General features: G+C 36.7%; 1 protein-coding gene and 1 long non-coding RNA gene across 4 annotated transcripts; both read left to right on the top strand.

The window, feature by feature from the left end:
• Positions 1-2,027: 2,027 nt before the first annotated feature.
• On the top strand, positions 2,028-9,364 carry LOC114873218 (adenosine receptor A2b-like). Of its 2 annotated transcripts, XM_029181306.2 has the most exons (5): positions 2,028-4,863; positions 6,759-6,970; positions 7,650-7,775; positions 7,851-8,120; positions 8,688-9,364. In XM_029181306.2, the coding sequence occupies exons 1-5, from the start codon at positions 4,431-4,433 to the stop codon at positions 9,087-9,089; spliced, it is 1,443 nt and encodes a 480-aa protein (XP_029037139.1). In that variant the 5' UTR covers positions 2,028-4,430; the 3' UTR covers positions 9,090-9,364. The 2 variants fall into 2 exon arrangements, with proteins under 2 accessions (XP_029037139.1, XP_029037138.1); XM_029181305.2 differs by having other exon boundaries at positions 2,030-4,863; positions 7,650-8,120.
• Positions 9,365-12,701: 3,337 nt separating this feature from the next.
• On the top strand, positions 12,702-14,253 carry LOC123988387. 2 transcript variants are annotated; one of them, XR_006829979.1, is made up of 4 exons: positions 12,702-13,048; positions 13,614-13,756; positions 13,874-13,944; positions 14,018-14,253. It is a non-coding gene; the product is annotated as an uncharacterized LOC123988387 (long non-coding RNA). The 2 variants fall into 2 exon arrangements; XR_006829978.1 differs by having other exon boundaries at positions 13,874-14,253.
• The last annotated feature ends 2,990 nt before the right edge of the window (positions 14,254-17,243 follow it).

Here is a 17,243-nt window from a genome sequence, read left to right as displayed (position 1 = left end):
GAAATATTTATACTTCATTTATGTTGCAATCTAACACCGTGTAAAATGTATCTCTCTAATTGGATCTCCTAGTCTCTAGTAGCATTTTATGTTTCCCCAGGTGTACCCCACCTAAGTTATCCACGCGACACGAAGCGCGTCAAGTTTTTCCTAACTTTTTATTTACTTATTTTTTTATTCGAGGTGCGTTCTATTCATCTATCCTTTATCCGCTTCCAATAACATTAAAATCATTAGGTGTTTAGTTCCTTGGGGTGTGTTGACACGTCCGGTGGAACAGGAACATGACCCGCATTCGATTCAGATCCGTACAACTCACGTTCTTGTCATCGTTGTCCATGCTTAACTCATTCAACTTTGCAATGCAATTAAGGATCCTTTTATGCGATGTCAAATGACCTGTTATGCGCCTGTTACGTAGAATAAAGCACGTTTCAATTACCTCGAATAGTCTCGTTCACTGTTCGTCAAGATTATTAGATACGCTAAGGTGTCTTTAAGCCGTTGGATACGTGTCACTTAAAATCTCTGTCTGATTAAAGACTATTGAAAGGAAGTGATTATACATGACACTAAAGAATGCTTAAAGACCAATAATTAGTTTCATTCAATTATCTTTCTATCATAGTCTGTAAAACATAGAATTATTTATTCATTAAAACTTGAATTCTATTAAACTGTGCTATAAATTTTGTTTAGTCATATGGTTTTATTTAGTTGCTTCTCGGAATCATTTTTCCTGATGCGTGTTTTTATTAAACGTAAAAACGCCAAGCGAGGATATTTTCGTGAAATTATCACGCGATGCTGGTCTAATCGTTAGCGTAGTATTTTCGTTAGTATAACGTTTGAACTGTGCAACTATTTAAAGCGTTATTTCTCAACCACATTGAGTTACCGACACGCTTATAATTGAAGAAAATGTAAAATTCTTGATTCAAAATTTCATCGATATTCGAATACAAGAACAGTGAAATTCATGAAAGTCGATGGTTCTCACCGCACTTCCCACTAATTACGTAATTGCCGGCTATTAGAACAATGTGATAACAGGCTCGGGTCGAAGACATGTTTAAGGCCACTCCAGCAATTAAAATTTATCGTTAATTTCATTATATTCTATAATTTTCACGTATCGATGTTTCAATCCTTCATGGAAGAACCTTCTTAAACAAAAAAAGAAAAGAAATCTACAATTAATTTTTAACGCTCTTACTATTTTTCAAATTATAATACTTGGAATGTTTTTAGGTCATTTTAAGGATCAATCACGTAGAGAAATACCATGCACTGCCATAAAATTGGATCCCTAGAAACCCGCTCGGAAAGTCAATTTCTCACTTGAAATGTACTTACACGCACATTGAATAAAACCGACTCCCGCGAATGGAAGAACGAAAAATGTGCAGATCTATTTGTCTGGTTAGCCTTGATAGTAACTCGATCTTGTTTAATATCGAATAGAATAATAAATACCTGCTTGTTTTCCAGACGATCCTACTTGACCAGCAGAATATCCAGTAAGTCATCTATTTCAAATAATTTATAATACTTGACAAATTCAATTTTTATTAATTTTAGATCCTGATCGAAGCCGCAATGTCCCCGTCTATTAATCATCTAGAAATCAAGTAATTTCAATTGACGAAAGTAACAATTTATTCGCGTTAATTTAACTGAATTTAATTAATTTTTGTTTACTTAAAGATACGGTCCAAACGTTATCTCGCAACCTCATGATTCAGAGAGGATGATGCTTCCGGAAGTATTCGAATTGATATAAATAGAGTTTTCTATTCTTGTGGTCAACATATATCACCCATGCTCATCGTTAATTATACGGTGTATTATATTTCCAGGTTTTTCCTTCATTTATTAAGTGTTCTTCTATTTCAAAAGTTCACCGTTTCGAAAGCCTTCCAAGTTTGCTGAAACATCAAACAAGCATTATACAGTATATCATCGAGAGATCATTTGAAATTCTTTGGAGTTTGATGAAACAGCAAACCACCATCGTACAGTATCGTCGATTTTCTTTCTCCAGTTTGCCACTACCGCTTCCGTTCCACCTCCACCGTCGCTTTGTCCCTGTGTGTCACGGAGAAGAACTCAGTTACGCGCCACAGGGTTGAGAAGACGGACGCGTTCTATCCACGCACAATCGTGTTCCTCTTCGATTCCGTATTCTTAGAAAAAAGACACAAGACTTGATCTACAAACAAATAGTGACAGTTTAAAAATTAGCGCGCTTCGTCGTTGATCGAGTTTAGCTCTAAATCGTTCGCGAAATTTCAACGTGTTCCCTTCGGATCCACGAACAATGATTAAATTTACACAAAATATCTTCGATCGTGATGGATCTATAAGAGCTAAAATTTGAGTGAAGGCTATAATGATGTTCGGGAAGTGATATGTTAAGCCTCTATAAATAAAGACAGGCGTAAATGCTTAGAATAGAGTATCAGCGTATATGATGATATTAAAACACGATTGCCTCCACTATTACTTTATGATGACTTTTATCACTTCCTAGATTCTCTTAAACGCGCACCTCAAATGCTTTTCTAGTATCAGAGCATCCATTTTACAAGTCAATATTTTAAAACGATTACAAATAAGACTTTCTATAAGAAAGTTTCTTAAAACTGTAACACTTTGTATCGGACTTTCTTGGAGAATTTTAAAACGACACGCGAAGAAAAGTTTTCGATCGAAACTTTGATAGTTTTCCAAGCGTCGTGTGTTGCCTGATAATTCCTCCATCAGCTGTATCGAATTCACCCTCAACGCATCCATAACTTCAAAATTGTGTCTAAAAATAAACCACGACAGGAACAATATTACTTTGTTTATCAATGTTCAAGTGGGAAACTTTGTGAAATTAAAACCTTAATCTGTCTCTTTCTTTAGAGATGCTGAACAGCTTGTTAATCACGCCATTGTAAGGCGGGGAATAAAGAGCCACGTTTACTTTGTGAAGAAATAAAAAAGTTTCATTGATTCGAAATCCTATGAATTTTAATGAAATCCTGATGAACTGAAGATAAAAAAAGAAACGCTTTTGGAACTCGTCGCATTCTTCCATAAACATAGTATTCCTAAAAAACAAAAATAGAATTATTATTTAATGATCATGCTTTGGAAAATGATGGATCATAATAAGCTGTACAGGTGTGCGATCGAAGAGTGGTTGGACTCGAAGCGTCGACACAACGAACGTGACCCGAGGTTCTCGGTTACTGTGATTTTCAATGGACAATTACTTACCGCTTAAATAAGCTAGAACCTTCGGAGACTCTGTAGATTGTTTGGGAACACGGCTCAACCATAACTCAGAAGATTAACGAGAATTTGGTGCCGGTTGTTTGCATGGACTACTTGATCACGACTGCCCACTTGTTGGTCCACTCTGAATGAAAATTATGGGCGATAGTTTGTGCCCAGATGTGGATTAGCTATTCCGAACTCTCGAGAAGATCTACGTTGTGTTTCCAGTGGATCAATTAACCATTCAACGATGGTGGCTGGATCAATTGGGATCCAACAGTGTACCGACTAAAATTGGACGCTCAAGTTTCTTCCAAAGGGAAGACTTTCATACATTGAAGAAATAAAGATTCTCGTTAAATCCTTTGGTGGGATAAAAATAATCATCTGTGGACAAAGTTAATTACACTTAGTATTTAGCAGAGAAGAGACAAGGTTGGTCGCGTGTGAGGCGAAGCAAGTATCATTAGCTGTCGCGCTACGTCCATACAAATCAGCAACGATGCTTCCTTCTTCCGGTCTTTTTCATTCCACGTGCTGCGGGTGTCTTTCTGGTAAAACGAAATCGATCGATTACCATAAAGCGTGACACGAAAATCCTTGGTCGTTGCCCCTTTTCAACAGTAAGATACCTAATCCTCCAACATAATCGTTCGACCTTGAAGCATTCCTGTTGGAGAAATGCAAAGATATCAGAAGGGTGTTGAACCTTGGATCCATAAATTCAATCCATCTTGTTGATTCACTTGTCAGGCAGAATTTGAAGAAGAAGATATTAACTTTGATCCACCATAAAGAACCAAAAACATTCCAGGAGGATCTATTTAAGGAAGTGGCATCAAGCTCGCGTGACTGTTCGTCTAGTTGGATATCATGGAAATTCTCTGTGCAGAAATTAAGAGGATCCATTAAAAAGATCAGGAGGAAAGCTCGTGTCACGCGACTGGCGTTTTCCATTTGTCACCGATCTTCCAATAACCGTAGAGAATAAATGAACGGCGCCGTTAGAGACTAATGAGAATCAATTGATACCTGATAATGTTCCACTTTGGAGATGACTCTCGATACCAGAAGATGCTTCTCAATTTCTCCAAACATCCCAGTGCTTCTAATATCAATCTTACGTAGATACGTTAAGGTATAGAGTATCAGCGTTAATCGTGATGGAATTTCCATTAAATGACAGCGAATTAGCTGATAATTTAACCGTGACCGCGGTGAACCCGTCTACCAATTCGGAACTTAATCTACCGTATACGGTTTGTGAAATTCTGGTGGCGGTATGCGCGGTGTTTGGCAACGGACTTGTGATCATTGTTTTCAGCAAAGAAAGGAAACTTCGTCGAAGAACTAATTATTATATCATTTCTTTAGCTACGGCTGATCTACTCGTTGGATTGTTCGCTATACCGTTTGCTATTTTGGCTAGCATCGGTTTACCAACGAATTTTCACGCTTGTTTATTCACGGTATCCGTGCTGGTCGTTCTATGCACCATCAGCATCTTCTGTCTCGTCGCGGTGTCCGTCGATCGTTACTGGGCGATACTTCATCCCATGGGATATTCCCGTACCGTACGCACTAAAACTGCCATAGGTAAGCGTGAATAATGGGTTCGATAGGATATAGGATTCGGATACTGTAATACAATCATACCTTGGACCCTTGGAGAAATGGTACAGTGGTCATTTAATTCTTAACTTCAGATTATTCTTCAATTTTTATTATATAAATCCAGGGTAGCCTGTAACGAAATGAACGCGCGAGTAGTATAGGTCAATAATTGCGCGGACAGGCGTGAACTTCGAAGAATCGTACATGTAAAGAATTGAGTAATTGTTATCTGTTACCTAGTGCAATCCGATGATCCAATTAAAATCGTGTCTTCTCGGAAGTATTTTGCACGACACACGTAACCATTTAATCGAGCAAACCGTAAAGCAATATTGATCCGAGACGTGCAATTATAATTTACGGAATTGTTTGCTCTCGAAAGCACCTGTTACACGCTCGGCGCAACTTTCAGGCAAACTTTTAATCGAACGAGTTACATTCGCATAACTTTAATAATTCATTTCTGAAACTGCTAATTCTTCTCGTTCGGATTATAGTAATTTGTTATACGTATAAGTATATTGGAAAAATTCCTATAGAAATAGTAACAATTTTTTCTGTGATCGCACTGATAAGGGATTTACACTACCATTAAGAAGTTTGGAAACAAAGAGATTTAAATAAATAATTCAACTGCATTGTATAATATAAAATATATATTTCACCTGTATAGTAATATAGAAGAGAACAGTATTAGAATTAAACAAAAGAATACAATGTAGAATCACTTATCCCGACCTTTTAATTATTTTTTAAAACAATTCAAATATTTCCAAACTTCTTGGCAGTAGTGTACATCACGTTCTACGAATACAGGACATCAGACTGTTGATTAAGCAACATTGTGTGGGCGCTCTCAGAAGCCGTTGTTGTCGATTATGTTTCCTATTCAATAGTAATACTACAGAAAATCTTTTGTATTCAATATTTAGATCCTTTTGTTTCTTTTATCTGTATAGAGAAGCTTTAGCATATTTCTCTGGAAGGCTAAACTGATGGCAACAGGTGGTGCTTTTGGTATAGAAAAGATTTTAATATCCTAGAAGAAACATTATATCTTTTAATATTGAGTTTATCTAAATATTTTTTAGTTTACTTACTAATTTTAATATAAAAATTGATGGCTCTCAAACATAATCCTCTTTGAAATTGTAAAATTACAAAACCCATTAATTATTCGTAAGAATAAAATTGCTTCGGTATAATGAATACTCATCGTGATACTTACGTAATTAACAAAGGAATTAAGAAATTATCAAGTTTGTTCCGGGATGATGTCCACGCGAACGTATCATATGAAAAGCACGCCGTAATTCCCTTTACATTCGATTTCCCAAAGGACTTTCTTTTCTTCCTCCGTGTCATAGAATTGATAGAAAACCGTGTCCCTTTGGAATTTTCAGGGATCTAGACGTTGCATAAGAACATATTTAAAAAAATCAGATATTCAATGTTAATAAAAACAATGAATAGCACCTTCAAACGTTTCTCATTTCTGAGGGTGGTTGGCCGTGATTAATTCAAGCGTTTCGCCTGTTTATGGCACGTGTGATTTTAATTACGATCCCGCTGACTGATACCATCACTCAAGAGGGAAAAAGGTGCGTTTATTGCCAAGCTATCCAATCGATAACATTCACGTGTACTTCCTATCATCGACTTTTTTGACCGACTTCCAAAACGTTTTTAATTTCCTCCAGAAGCCATCAGACGTGAAGAAAAGAAGAAGAAAATTAATTTTGAACTGTCCCTATCGTGATCCATATCTAAAATAATACAATATTTATTAGTATTTTATTCTATAGCAAGGAAAATAAATTCGAATAATTTAGATAAATAATAAAAATTAAATTAATAGACAATGTACTTTTTTTTAGGTATAATCTGCGTGTGCTGGATCGCCGGCACTCTGGTCGGTTTTCTGCCACTTTTTGGCTGGAACGCGGGCGAGAGGTCAAACCAGAAATGTATCTTCACCGAAGTGATGGATTACGATTACTTGGTGTTCCTCTACTTCGCTACGATCATCTTTCCCGCGCTATTAATTGCAGCCTTCTACGCCCATATATACCGAGTGGTCGTAAAGCAGGTCAGACACTTTTAACCGTAAATACACGATCATATACATGTGCGATATGCAAACAGGATAACGAATTAATGAAGATCACTTGATGTTTACTAGACGTCGCAATTTACCCTTTTTAATTAATACATATATTAACGCACATCGATACGTGGATTAATGGTTTATTATATGTAAACCTGTTAACATCTCAAACGGATTTTAAAGTAGGATGAAAGGAACATGTTTCTATGTCGTACATCCTATTCAGTATACACGTGTTCCTTTCATCCTATTTCAATTTATAGTCTGACAAGATTTGATGACATAAAAGTATCAGAAAATAACACTTACAGTATGTCAATTTCAAGCTTAAGGCTTAATGGAAATGATTACATAAACTTTTCATCGATATTCTTAGTAGAAATTGATTGATACTTTATTAGAACAAACAATGAATCAATCAATTTACAGCTTATCGTTAGAACTGTCCATTAGGGAGTATCCAATTGTTTGTTCCAACAAAGAATCAGCCATTTTGTGTTGAGAATATTGATAGAACCCTTATGTAATCATCTTTAAAATTTAAGCTTTAAATTGGTGTATCATAAGTGTTATTTTGTTATACTTTTATGCCGTCAAATTATGCCAGACTGTTTCTCATTTCAAAATCGTCCTATATCTCTGTGTTATATATTTCTAATAGCTGCAACAAATTGTAACGATGAATCCTGGTCGAAGGACCGGAAACCAGACAACAGGAACGATGTTGCGTCTACTCGGAGCAGCTAGGAAGCGGGAAGTAAAAGCGACGCAGAATCTATCTCGCATTGTAATTTTCTTCATCATCTGCTGGTTCCCTCTGTACACCATTAATTGCATCATGGCGTTCTGTCCACGGTGCAAGGTGAACGATATCCTGATGAACTTTTGCATCATCCTGTCGCACCTTAACTCGGCTGGTAATCCGCTACTTTACGCCTACCATCTGAAAGATTTTCGTGCAGCGTTGAAGAACTTCATGTGGAGGCTGCTTTTCCCGCATAGCGACGTGAAATCCAGCGTTATCAGCGTGATACAGGATCGTGGGTCTTTGGTCGGTTCTCAGAGGCAACATCAAAGGCAAATGGGAGGTCCACCTGCAGCCAGAGGGCAAAGGTCAAGTTTACTGCGTCAGGTAAGGTTTGGTAATCCTTTGAACGGCATTCGAGTGTGAAAAAAAGAACAATATTCTTGTACTTGAGGGGTAGATAACAGGGCCGGCCCTGAGATTTCAGGAGTCCGAGGCGAGCTCCAAAAAGGGCCCCTTCAGATAAAAAAAAGTACCTGAAATAAAATTTATATAATTAACATTAAAGCTTGTATAACTAATTTTGATTTACATTTATATCGATTAATATTAATATTATCCAAATTACTAATTTCCCTAATAATAAACATTACTCTTCTTGCATTCTTAGTCGCAAAATCGTCTTATGGGGGCCCTAAACCTTTGGGGGCCCTAGGCGGCCGCCTAGTCTGCCTACGCCCAGGGCCGGCCCTGGTAGATAACGTCATTTAATTTAACTTAGCGATCCACTCGTTATCGGTGCTCTTCTACAGCTGCAGTCGATCATCCTCGAAGTTTTGATGAATAAAACTCAGATTTTATCAGAAGATCTCTCTTCCCTGTTGGAAATATACATGTATCTTATCTTATCAAGAAAAGGTTCGATGGTGTAATAACGCGTGTTTTAAATAACAGGTGACTGACGTCAAATTGAAAGGATCATCATCGACTCCTCGCAACGTTTCCATTCGGGAGAAAGAACTTAGTAGCACTAACGGATCTAGTTCTTCGCAAAGTGACAAACAGGAGGTGGATGTTTCTGTAAATGATAATAGAGATCAGAATGGTGGCGAGTTTCACCGAAACGAAAGCGATAGTTTTAGGAATAATAGAATTGATTCGAAAACTTCATCTCACATTTCGTCTATAGAATTACAGACTTACAAACCTTTGATGCCGCTACTTCCAGCGGAAATCGATCACGTTGAAGAAACACCGCCAGCCTCCATTTTCGTAATCGAGGTGGATGTAAATCACATCGATTCTGTTCATGAAAACATGGACGAAGAAGTGATGGAGAACAAGGACAAAGGTTGATGATCTCTTACCGATTTATCGAATACGATCTAATCTAAAAATCGATGATCCTTGTTATCGATAATAACAATTTACGAATTGTGATTAAGTATAATTAGAGAATATCGTAATTGGCGAAGCTCTGAAACGTCGAAAGTTTTCTAAAATTGAATGCGACGTATTTTTGATGTTAGTATAGTAATTTGATGTACGATACATACCTGCTATAAATCCTGGTGTTAATACTCGATACAGAATCACCAACAAATAAACGTCATGAATTGAATTGAATAAAATATCCAGGATTCTTATTCGTAACCACTGTAATAAAAAACAGAATTCTCATAAACTGGACCGCCAAAATGGGCTAGCAGCGCATTTTTCTTTATAGCGGACTTTTGTGAAAGGAACGTTTTATCATAGGAGAAATTTATTTATCGACATATCTCAGTCGATAATTGAAGGATGCAGTTGATAATTTACCACCTGCAACTTCATTGTAGTTCAGCGTTTTGCCACTGATGGCGCCACTAGTGCCTTCGTACTGTTTTGTGGCGGATTTTTCAAAACTGTTACGAGAAAACGTTTCATATAGTTTTAGACCCGTAATTATAGACATTGAGAGGTGTTATACATAGTTCTAGATGACTGGACGGCAATTAGTGTAAAAAGATTTTGCTTTTAGTCTTAGTTTCGTTAAGTATACGCTATTTTACATTTGCATTTCTTCTGAACAAAATTTAATGTTGCTTACGTAAGGTATTACTCATTCTTTTTCTTACTCGAATGATACGCGTATCGATTTAAAGTTTTTTAATAGAGAAATCATTATGGGAGTGCCGTTTTTCTAATGTAGTGAATTTATCTGGAAAAGACCGCACCTAAATGTCGGTCGTACTTTAGACGAACCTTTCTTTTGAGGGAAATTATTGTCACTTACTTTATTATTTTTTCAATTTGCTAGAAATAAATATTTGATGCAACATATGTTTCTGAATCGCGAACTGCACAATATAAATATTCTTATATAACCTAAGACGACACGTGTATCATATTCCTGGGAACTTTAAAAGAGACGAGTAGCGAGTTCTCGATTGAAGGAGGCTACAAGGAGAGTACATCAATAATACAGTGGACGTTGCACTCTGGATTCGAGATATCGCATTGTTCCTAGGCTGGAAATTTGAACAATGCACGATTCAGTGATAAGAAAGTACTTGAAAATACTAAGAAACATATACTGATATCCCTTGAACATTTGTTACTCATATTTAACTAACATGGAACAGGTGTTTCTAGCATTGCAATATCTATTTCTATCAAATGACATTATTCATTTAATTGTTTTATGATGAACTCACGAACCTAACTATAGCCTTTAAATTACGGAGACGTAATTGTAACTGTTGCGTGCGATTGGAACATATGGTGTATAGGGCAGCCGTGGGAAAACGTACTACGCATTTCGTCCCCTATATATTAAGTAAAATATCACCGATATTACCCCCCCATCGCGTGCATTTCCCCTTTTGTATCTACAAGTTTTTGTAATAGAATGGAATATAGGCGAAATGTTATTTGTGCCCAGACGTGCATAATTTACTTCTGCATGATCACGTGTCCGAACGGTGGCAGCAGGATGATAAAACGCGCGTGTCACCATCCGGTGGGCAACGTCGACAGGCGACGTGCCATATTTTTGACGGCAGAAAGGTGGAACGGATAGATAATTCTTTTTAGATCACGCTAACTACAACAAATGGTTTCGAAAGAAATGAAAAAAAAGAGAAATACTAAAAGAATTAGGGAGGCTGAATATTAGAGGAACGCAGACGCAGTTCCATTCGCGACGGTGACATTGATGCGCAGGCGCGGAAGGAGGCTTGGTTCATGAACGAGCAAAAGGGTGAAAATACGGGCACCGTATTAATAAAGAGAAAGGTACGTTTACATGACGATGGGAAAACAGTATAAAGACGAATAGAAGGATAAAGGAACTCTCTAAAATATAGAAACGCAATATAATAAATTATAGGACAATAAGATAGACGAAAGAAGAAAGAAATTTATAAGACAAGTATAGGTGTGTAAGGGATTAAGTAAGGAACGAAAGTAAAGTTAGGAGCAGAAAATGAAACGCGAAAGGGTGGAAAAGAAAGAGGGAGATAAAAAATACAATGATATAACGAGAGAGAAAGATAGCCGTTGTAAACCGATACAAGGGGTAGTGGTGGGGATGAGCAGAACGGGCAAGAAAGGTGGCGCTCACGCGCAGTCTGGCGTCGTCGGCCGACGGGTGTACGTCAAGAATGTATTAAGCCGAGGTTTTATTTTATTTCATCGTATTTACGGCCGTTTCAATCGTGATATCGTTAGTTTACCTTTCACCGTTCACGAGGACCGTCCTTTAAGTGTAATAGTTGAGTTTCTAGTAGTAAAAATAATAATAGAAGAAGAACTGATTACGCCGGTCGATGAGCTGCAGTTACTCGTGCCGTGGAGGTCCTCGTATAGGATAAGTGCTGGCTGATGCGACGAGTAATAAGGTAAGATTTTTATTCTAAGAAAATACATTTTCTCCTGCTATTCGACGTGTAGTACTCTCTAGGCCGGTAGCGAATCGATTTTCGCAAAGGGTAAAGCGGGAGTAGCGAGAGACAAAGAAAGAGCAGTATGCAGGGTGTGTGTGCGAGAGAGAGAGAGAAACGTAACAGGGGCAAAATGTCTCTCCCTATATTTTCTTTTTATTTCATACTTTTCTTACGTTTTTCTATAATTCTGCTTCATACTTTTTGTTATTTTGTTGCAGCCCTACAGTTTTATTTCTCTTAATTACATTTTTCGTTTCAATTTATATGTGAACGCGCATATATATTATTTTCAAAGGAACCTATGTCCTTCAACCGAAATCCTGTAAGAGTTCCCGATGTACTACGCCGACTACGTTTACCCTGATTTGATTATCGAAATAAGATTAATAATTATTGTTCATTAGTCATAAATATGTCTTCCGTGATAGAATTTATTGTCGAATTATAAAATATAGGATTAAATAAAGAGGTGTAAAAGTTGTACGAAAAACGAGATTTCACGGTAGATCAATTTCAGCCATTGTACGTTTCACCGCTGAACCTGGAAGCGTTGCGAACTACCCTAAAAACAATACCGAATTGTAAAAGTAAACATAAATTCTTGTTTCGTGAATAAATATGACGGATTAAGGTAAGAATAAGGCTGTTTAACCATAAAGATGTTAAAAATAAGGACGATGAAACGGATTATTACCACGAGGACGAGTACGACGTTTAGCGACCTCTGCGTACCAGTGCAAAAGTAGTAATCGCTTTAAATGCGCCCTAAACGAATTAAAATTCGGTGGCCGTTGAACTAGGATGACTAATCTTCGGATACGCGAAACTCCGTTTAACAATTGTGCCGCGATGCGAATGTTGTTGTACGAATAATTATAGTCGAGCTGAGTTTTCGTTCCTGGTGTTTCTCGTCTCTGACCCTCTTCCGCCCTCCGGTTCTCCTCCGGTCGATAGACTCGACTCGTCGCGGGTTACACACTCTCTCGTGCGACTAACGAAAAGGACGAAGACGAAAGGTAAAGAAACGAGGTAGGAGCAAGACACGAAAATCGTACGATCGTGATTGTATATATATGGGACAGTAGTTTGTACTACGTTTCTGATCGATATCGGCCACTGCAAAGTGGTCGTAGAACATCGACAACGTGATGGCAAACAAAGTGGCAGTGAAAGGTTGGAAAGATGAGAAATTAACCTTTTGTTTCGACGAAAGTCGAGGTATCATTGTATACGTTTCATAGGTTTTCGTTCTGTTATTTGAGAATTAATCGGTGGCGCACGAAATAGTCTGTGAAATTAGGATTTCCGGAAGGAAATGATGCTTCTTTGCTTTTGACAGTTCGAGACCCCTCTATAGGCAGTTACGATTTCCGGATTCTATTTTCGACGGTGAGTTAGCTACGGAAAATATTTCGTTAACGTTTTGAGGTATTTTTCTTTGACATCTTATATTAATAATCGTAAAATAGAAATGTTGCCAGGTGGTAACGCGGATAAACGAATAAATTGATCGCGCGGTACAAAGCAAATTAGCGAACTTGTGTAAATGCTAATGTAAATTTTATGTCGTCTGAAATAAATTTCCAACTGTTTAATTAGAATAATGCTTTCTCATAATTTATCATTCTCGTTTCTATGAATTAATGACCGTAATACGATTTATTTAATTTTTTTCTTTTTATTTCGTAATCGTCACGACGCGTAATAGGTTAGAAATCGCGCGGCGGGAAATTATAGTAATGGCGGATGGTTTGCAAAATTAGAAAATGGCGGATGGTTTAATGTAAAGTACAAACACATGGTATGTATTATACTATTTTTCTCTGAAATTTTATGCGCTTTCACATTTAAAATTCTTGTATATGTTAAAATGAATTAGAAAACTAGCAGAGTTCAGTGAACTAATGTGTCCGCCATTTTTTCTTCGATATAAATGTACGGAATTTGCTTTCAGGAAATCTGATCAGGATACACGTAACACAAACAAAGTTAGCTGCATTCATACGGCTGGATATAATATGACTATCCTATTTTATTTTTGCGGTGACAACGACATACTTACATGATTTTTCCTTGATGAGATTAAACTGGAAACAGGTATGATGAGTTGCACCGCAACAAGTAATCTCTTAGGGTCTTCGTAATGCTTCCAGATTATACGCTTACGTGCTGGCTTTGTTCGTCTTCCCATGTCTTCTTTATTTTCTGTTTCAGTTAATCTGTAACAAATGTATTTCAAGCAGAACGAAAGTTCGTCAACCTCTTTCATCCAATTTTACCAGATCGTAAATTAAATAATATATTCCATAAATGAGAATATCATCGAAATTATTAAATATATTTATTACTTTATTATAGTAAAAAGAAAACAACAACAGCCTTGGTTAACTTCGGAACAAATGACCTTCGTTTGTTTCTTACGTCATGTTTGTCCTTCGAAATCACTTATCTGTTACTAATTCTTAACCTCAACTAGAATACAGTGTTGCATAAGTGGATAAAGTTTGATTTATCAAACAAGAAGGCATTTTTTATTTCAACTTTTTTTTCAATTTTGTTTAAGTTGATTTTATTTTTAATTCTCTGAAATGAATTTTCAGGATTAGCCGATAGGATGCGATGCTGATAGTAAACGTGTTAAGTCCTCGGTAATACCTCAATTATTTTAAACAATGTTAACCTTCCATTACCGAGGTGCATAAAATGAATTAGAAGAAAGAGAAAGGGCTTAAAGGCATCGATATAGCCAGTAACATCGTAATCTTTAATTATCTTTAATTATCTTAAAACGTGTTCAAGGTAATTTACATCAGTTTCCTTTTAATAAGCTTAATTATCATTTCCTTTCTAATTTATCGCCTCGAAAGCAACGAATTTATCACGGTGCATTCTCCTTCGATTTCTACTTTTCCCTACCGCTGTTAATCCTTTGTAATCTAGATTATTCGCGCTATTCTCTTCATTAGAGTATTAAAAAGTTTGAAAAACTCGTGTTAAATAATTTGTTAAATTAATTCAGAAGTTAATGTCTACTTTGAAATAAAATACTAATTAGAGTTTATTTGTATATCCTCATTAATATACAGAGCAAGGAACGTAGAACCTTAGCGATAAGTATTTCCGGTGCTTGGATAAACGATTATTTTTTTATTCTAATATAAAAGACTGGATCAATTGTATAGGGTTATTCAAATTGGGTGTCACATTTTCAGTGATTTTTGTATGGTTTCTTTATTTTAACACAAAGTCTACTGTATGACTTATCAAAGACAATACCTCGGCTTTATTCACGAGCCTGATGCGTTTCACCCAATTTTTCATTATATTTCCACACAAGTGGAGTTCAATTTCATCAATAGCGACTGTGATTTTGTTGCCTAGCTCGTCAATAGTCCTTGGATTATTGGCGTAAACTTCACTTTCCATAAACCCCATAAAAAAAATCTAATGGTGTTAAATCATCTGATCTTGGTAGCAATTACTCGTTCGTTAAATTTGTTCAAACGTATCAATCTCGTTGAATGATATTGTTTTTCATAATTAACCATACAAAAATCAAATACTTTGCTTTTTAGTTCAATTTGAAGATGTGACACTCAATTTGGATAATCCTATAGTTACAGTTATCTTTTGTTTTACAGGAATGATGAGATGTGTTAAAAATCTGGAAGTAGTATAACGTCCATTGAATAAAGGATTCGAGTAGGGTGTCTGTTGAAAAAGTAAAGGTCCTTGCCAGGTGATTCCAGTAATTACAGCGTCAAATATGAAGTGCGATGAGTGTGACGAGGGCGTCATTTTGTCTGGTCGATCGTTCCTTACCTCGACAACCCTCGGTGTCGTGGGGTGAAGACCCTGCACGTCTAGCCAGAGACCTCCCGTGCACATTTCGTATTTATTATTTATACGCTGGCAAGTGTCTACATCCGGTCGGATACGCGCGGTAGATCCACTTCGTTAAGGATATCGTGTCGCGTTCGCCGCAGGAAGTCGTGTACAATTGAGAGCTTAAACTTTCAACTTGAATTTTTTAAACAGTGCATAAATTTCTCTTTGCTTTTGTACTATATTAGATTAATATTAGACGAAGAAAATTTGCCGGTAGCTTAGTAAACATTATTATCTTACAACATTTTTTTAACAGAAAAAGATGATGCTTCAGTTTCAGCCGTTATTTATATTCGAATTACAACTATTTATTTCCACTTTCGTTGCTGGCGTATTTATTATTTACACGAAAGAGGGTGTACGTTCGTGAAAAGGATACGCTTATGAAAAATTCAACGGACCGCGCGTGTAATATCTCAGTTTTCAAATCCTTGCCGGCTGAAATTTTATAAGCTCGCGCCGCGTGAAATTGGCCGACAGGCGTATAGAATATTTTCCCGCTGACGAACGAAGAACGCTCGGCTTTTTTCTGTTTCAAACAGGAATAAAGAACGCGAATACTGGAAGGATTTTAAAACGAAGCGAATAATTTCATTGTTATTAAAACATTAACCCATTTGCTACCACGATCTCCAAATGGGGATTTGAATATATATATATATTTTTATCACTTGCAATAGGATTATATTAAATAAAATGTTAAATAAAAATATCAAAAATAAAAATTTAGCAGTTAATGGGTTAATGTAATCGTGATTCGTTTGCGAAGCTTCAGTCTCTCTCTGTTTTTTGAATTTCTTTTTTTAACAGATTTTCGCCCCCTTGTCTCGCTTGCATTTATTGGAAAAACACTTCAGAGAGTTATCGACAAAATACTGCTATGAATATAATCCATGGAATCAAGACAATTAGGTGATCACGTTTCCGGGCAATTCAACGGACTGAATCATGTTTCAGGGACGAAGGAAGCGTGTATTTCGTGCTATTAATATTTTTGCCCAACCGTGTATTCGTTGCTTGAAAAATCAGTCGGTTATTTGGTCCTTTGGTTTATTTAAAAATAAAAATAACCCGGTGACGCAATCTCGATAAAACGATATTTAATCGTCTGTGATGTTCATCGCTCGATAAGAGTTCTTTGATAATCTTCTATGGTAATCCTATAGGAAATTTCAATTTTTCTTCTGTTTCTTCCTTATCTCGATTCGTTGTCTCGAGATTGACACGAAATTAATTTTAGCTTGATATTAGCCTTCAGTTCTTGCAATAACTTTGTTAGCTCTAACGGAGTTTCTATTGCTGTTACGTTCACAGATGAGGTGCCACGTTTCTACGCGTGACTTCCTTTCGAACGTAATCCATATGGATGGAGCAAACAGGGAGGATTAACAGGACGAATCGAAGTGAAAAATCCCTGGTCCTCGTCTCGTTTCGTCATCGAATCGCGTTCGTTGACCAGGGACAGGATTGATCTTGCTGCGAACAAGTGTGAGTAATTTCTTACATAATTCCTTTATCGTTTCTGCCAACTGCTTGTACGTTTCTTTTTAGTTATCGAAGATAATGATCAGATCCTGAAGCTCCTCTTGATCCTAAACGAGTGTCTAATATCAAGATACCTGTTCCTATTACGAAATTCTAGTGAACATATGTTAGAAGAGAAGGCATATATTACCATACTCTTAATTACGTATTT

The sequence above is a fragment of the Osmia bicornis genome, chromosome 12 (genome assembly GCF_907164935.1).
Source record: "Osmia bicornis bicornis chromosome 12, iOsmBic2.1, whole genome shotgun sequence".
In the NCBI taxonomy this organism is placed as follows: Eukaryota; Metazoa; Arthropoda; class Insecta; order Hymenoptera; family Megachilidae; genus Osmia; species Osmia bicornis.
The sequence above is the reverse complement of the archived record's forward strand: the minus strand, read 5'-3'. Positions and strand labels throughout refer to the sequence as shown.

Bases quoted from the DNA above. Each gene is read 5' to 3' on its own strand.
- LOC114873218 (XM_029181305.2), top strand. From the start codon at position 4,431: ATGGAATTTCCATTAAATGACAGCGAATTAGCTGATAATTTAACCGTG. The intron at 4,864-6,758 runs GTAAGCGTGAAT...ACTTTTTTTTAG, and splicing joins ACGCACTAAAACTGCCATAG to GTATAATCTGCGTGTGCTGG. The intron at 6,971-7,649 runs GTCAGACACTTT...TATTTCTAATAG, and splicing joins ACCGAGTGGTCGTAAAGCAG to CTGCAACAAATTGTAACGAT.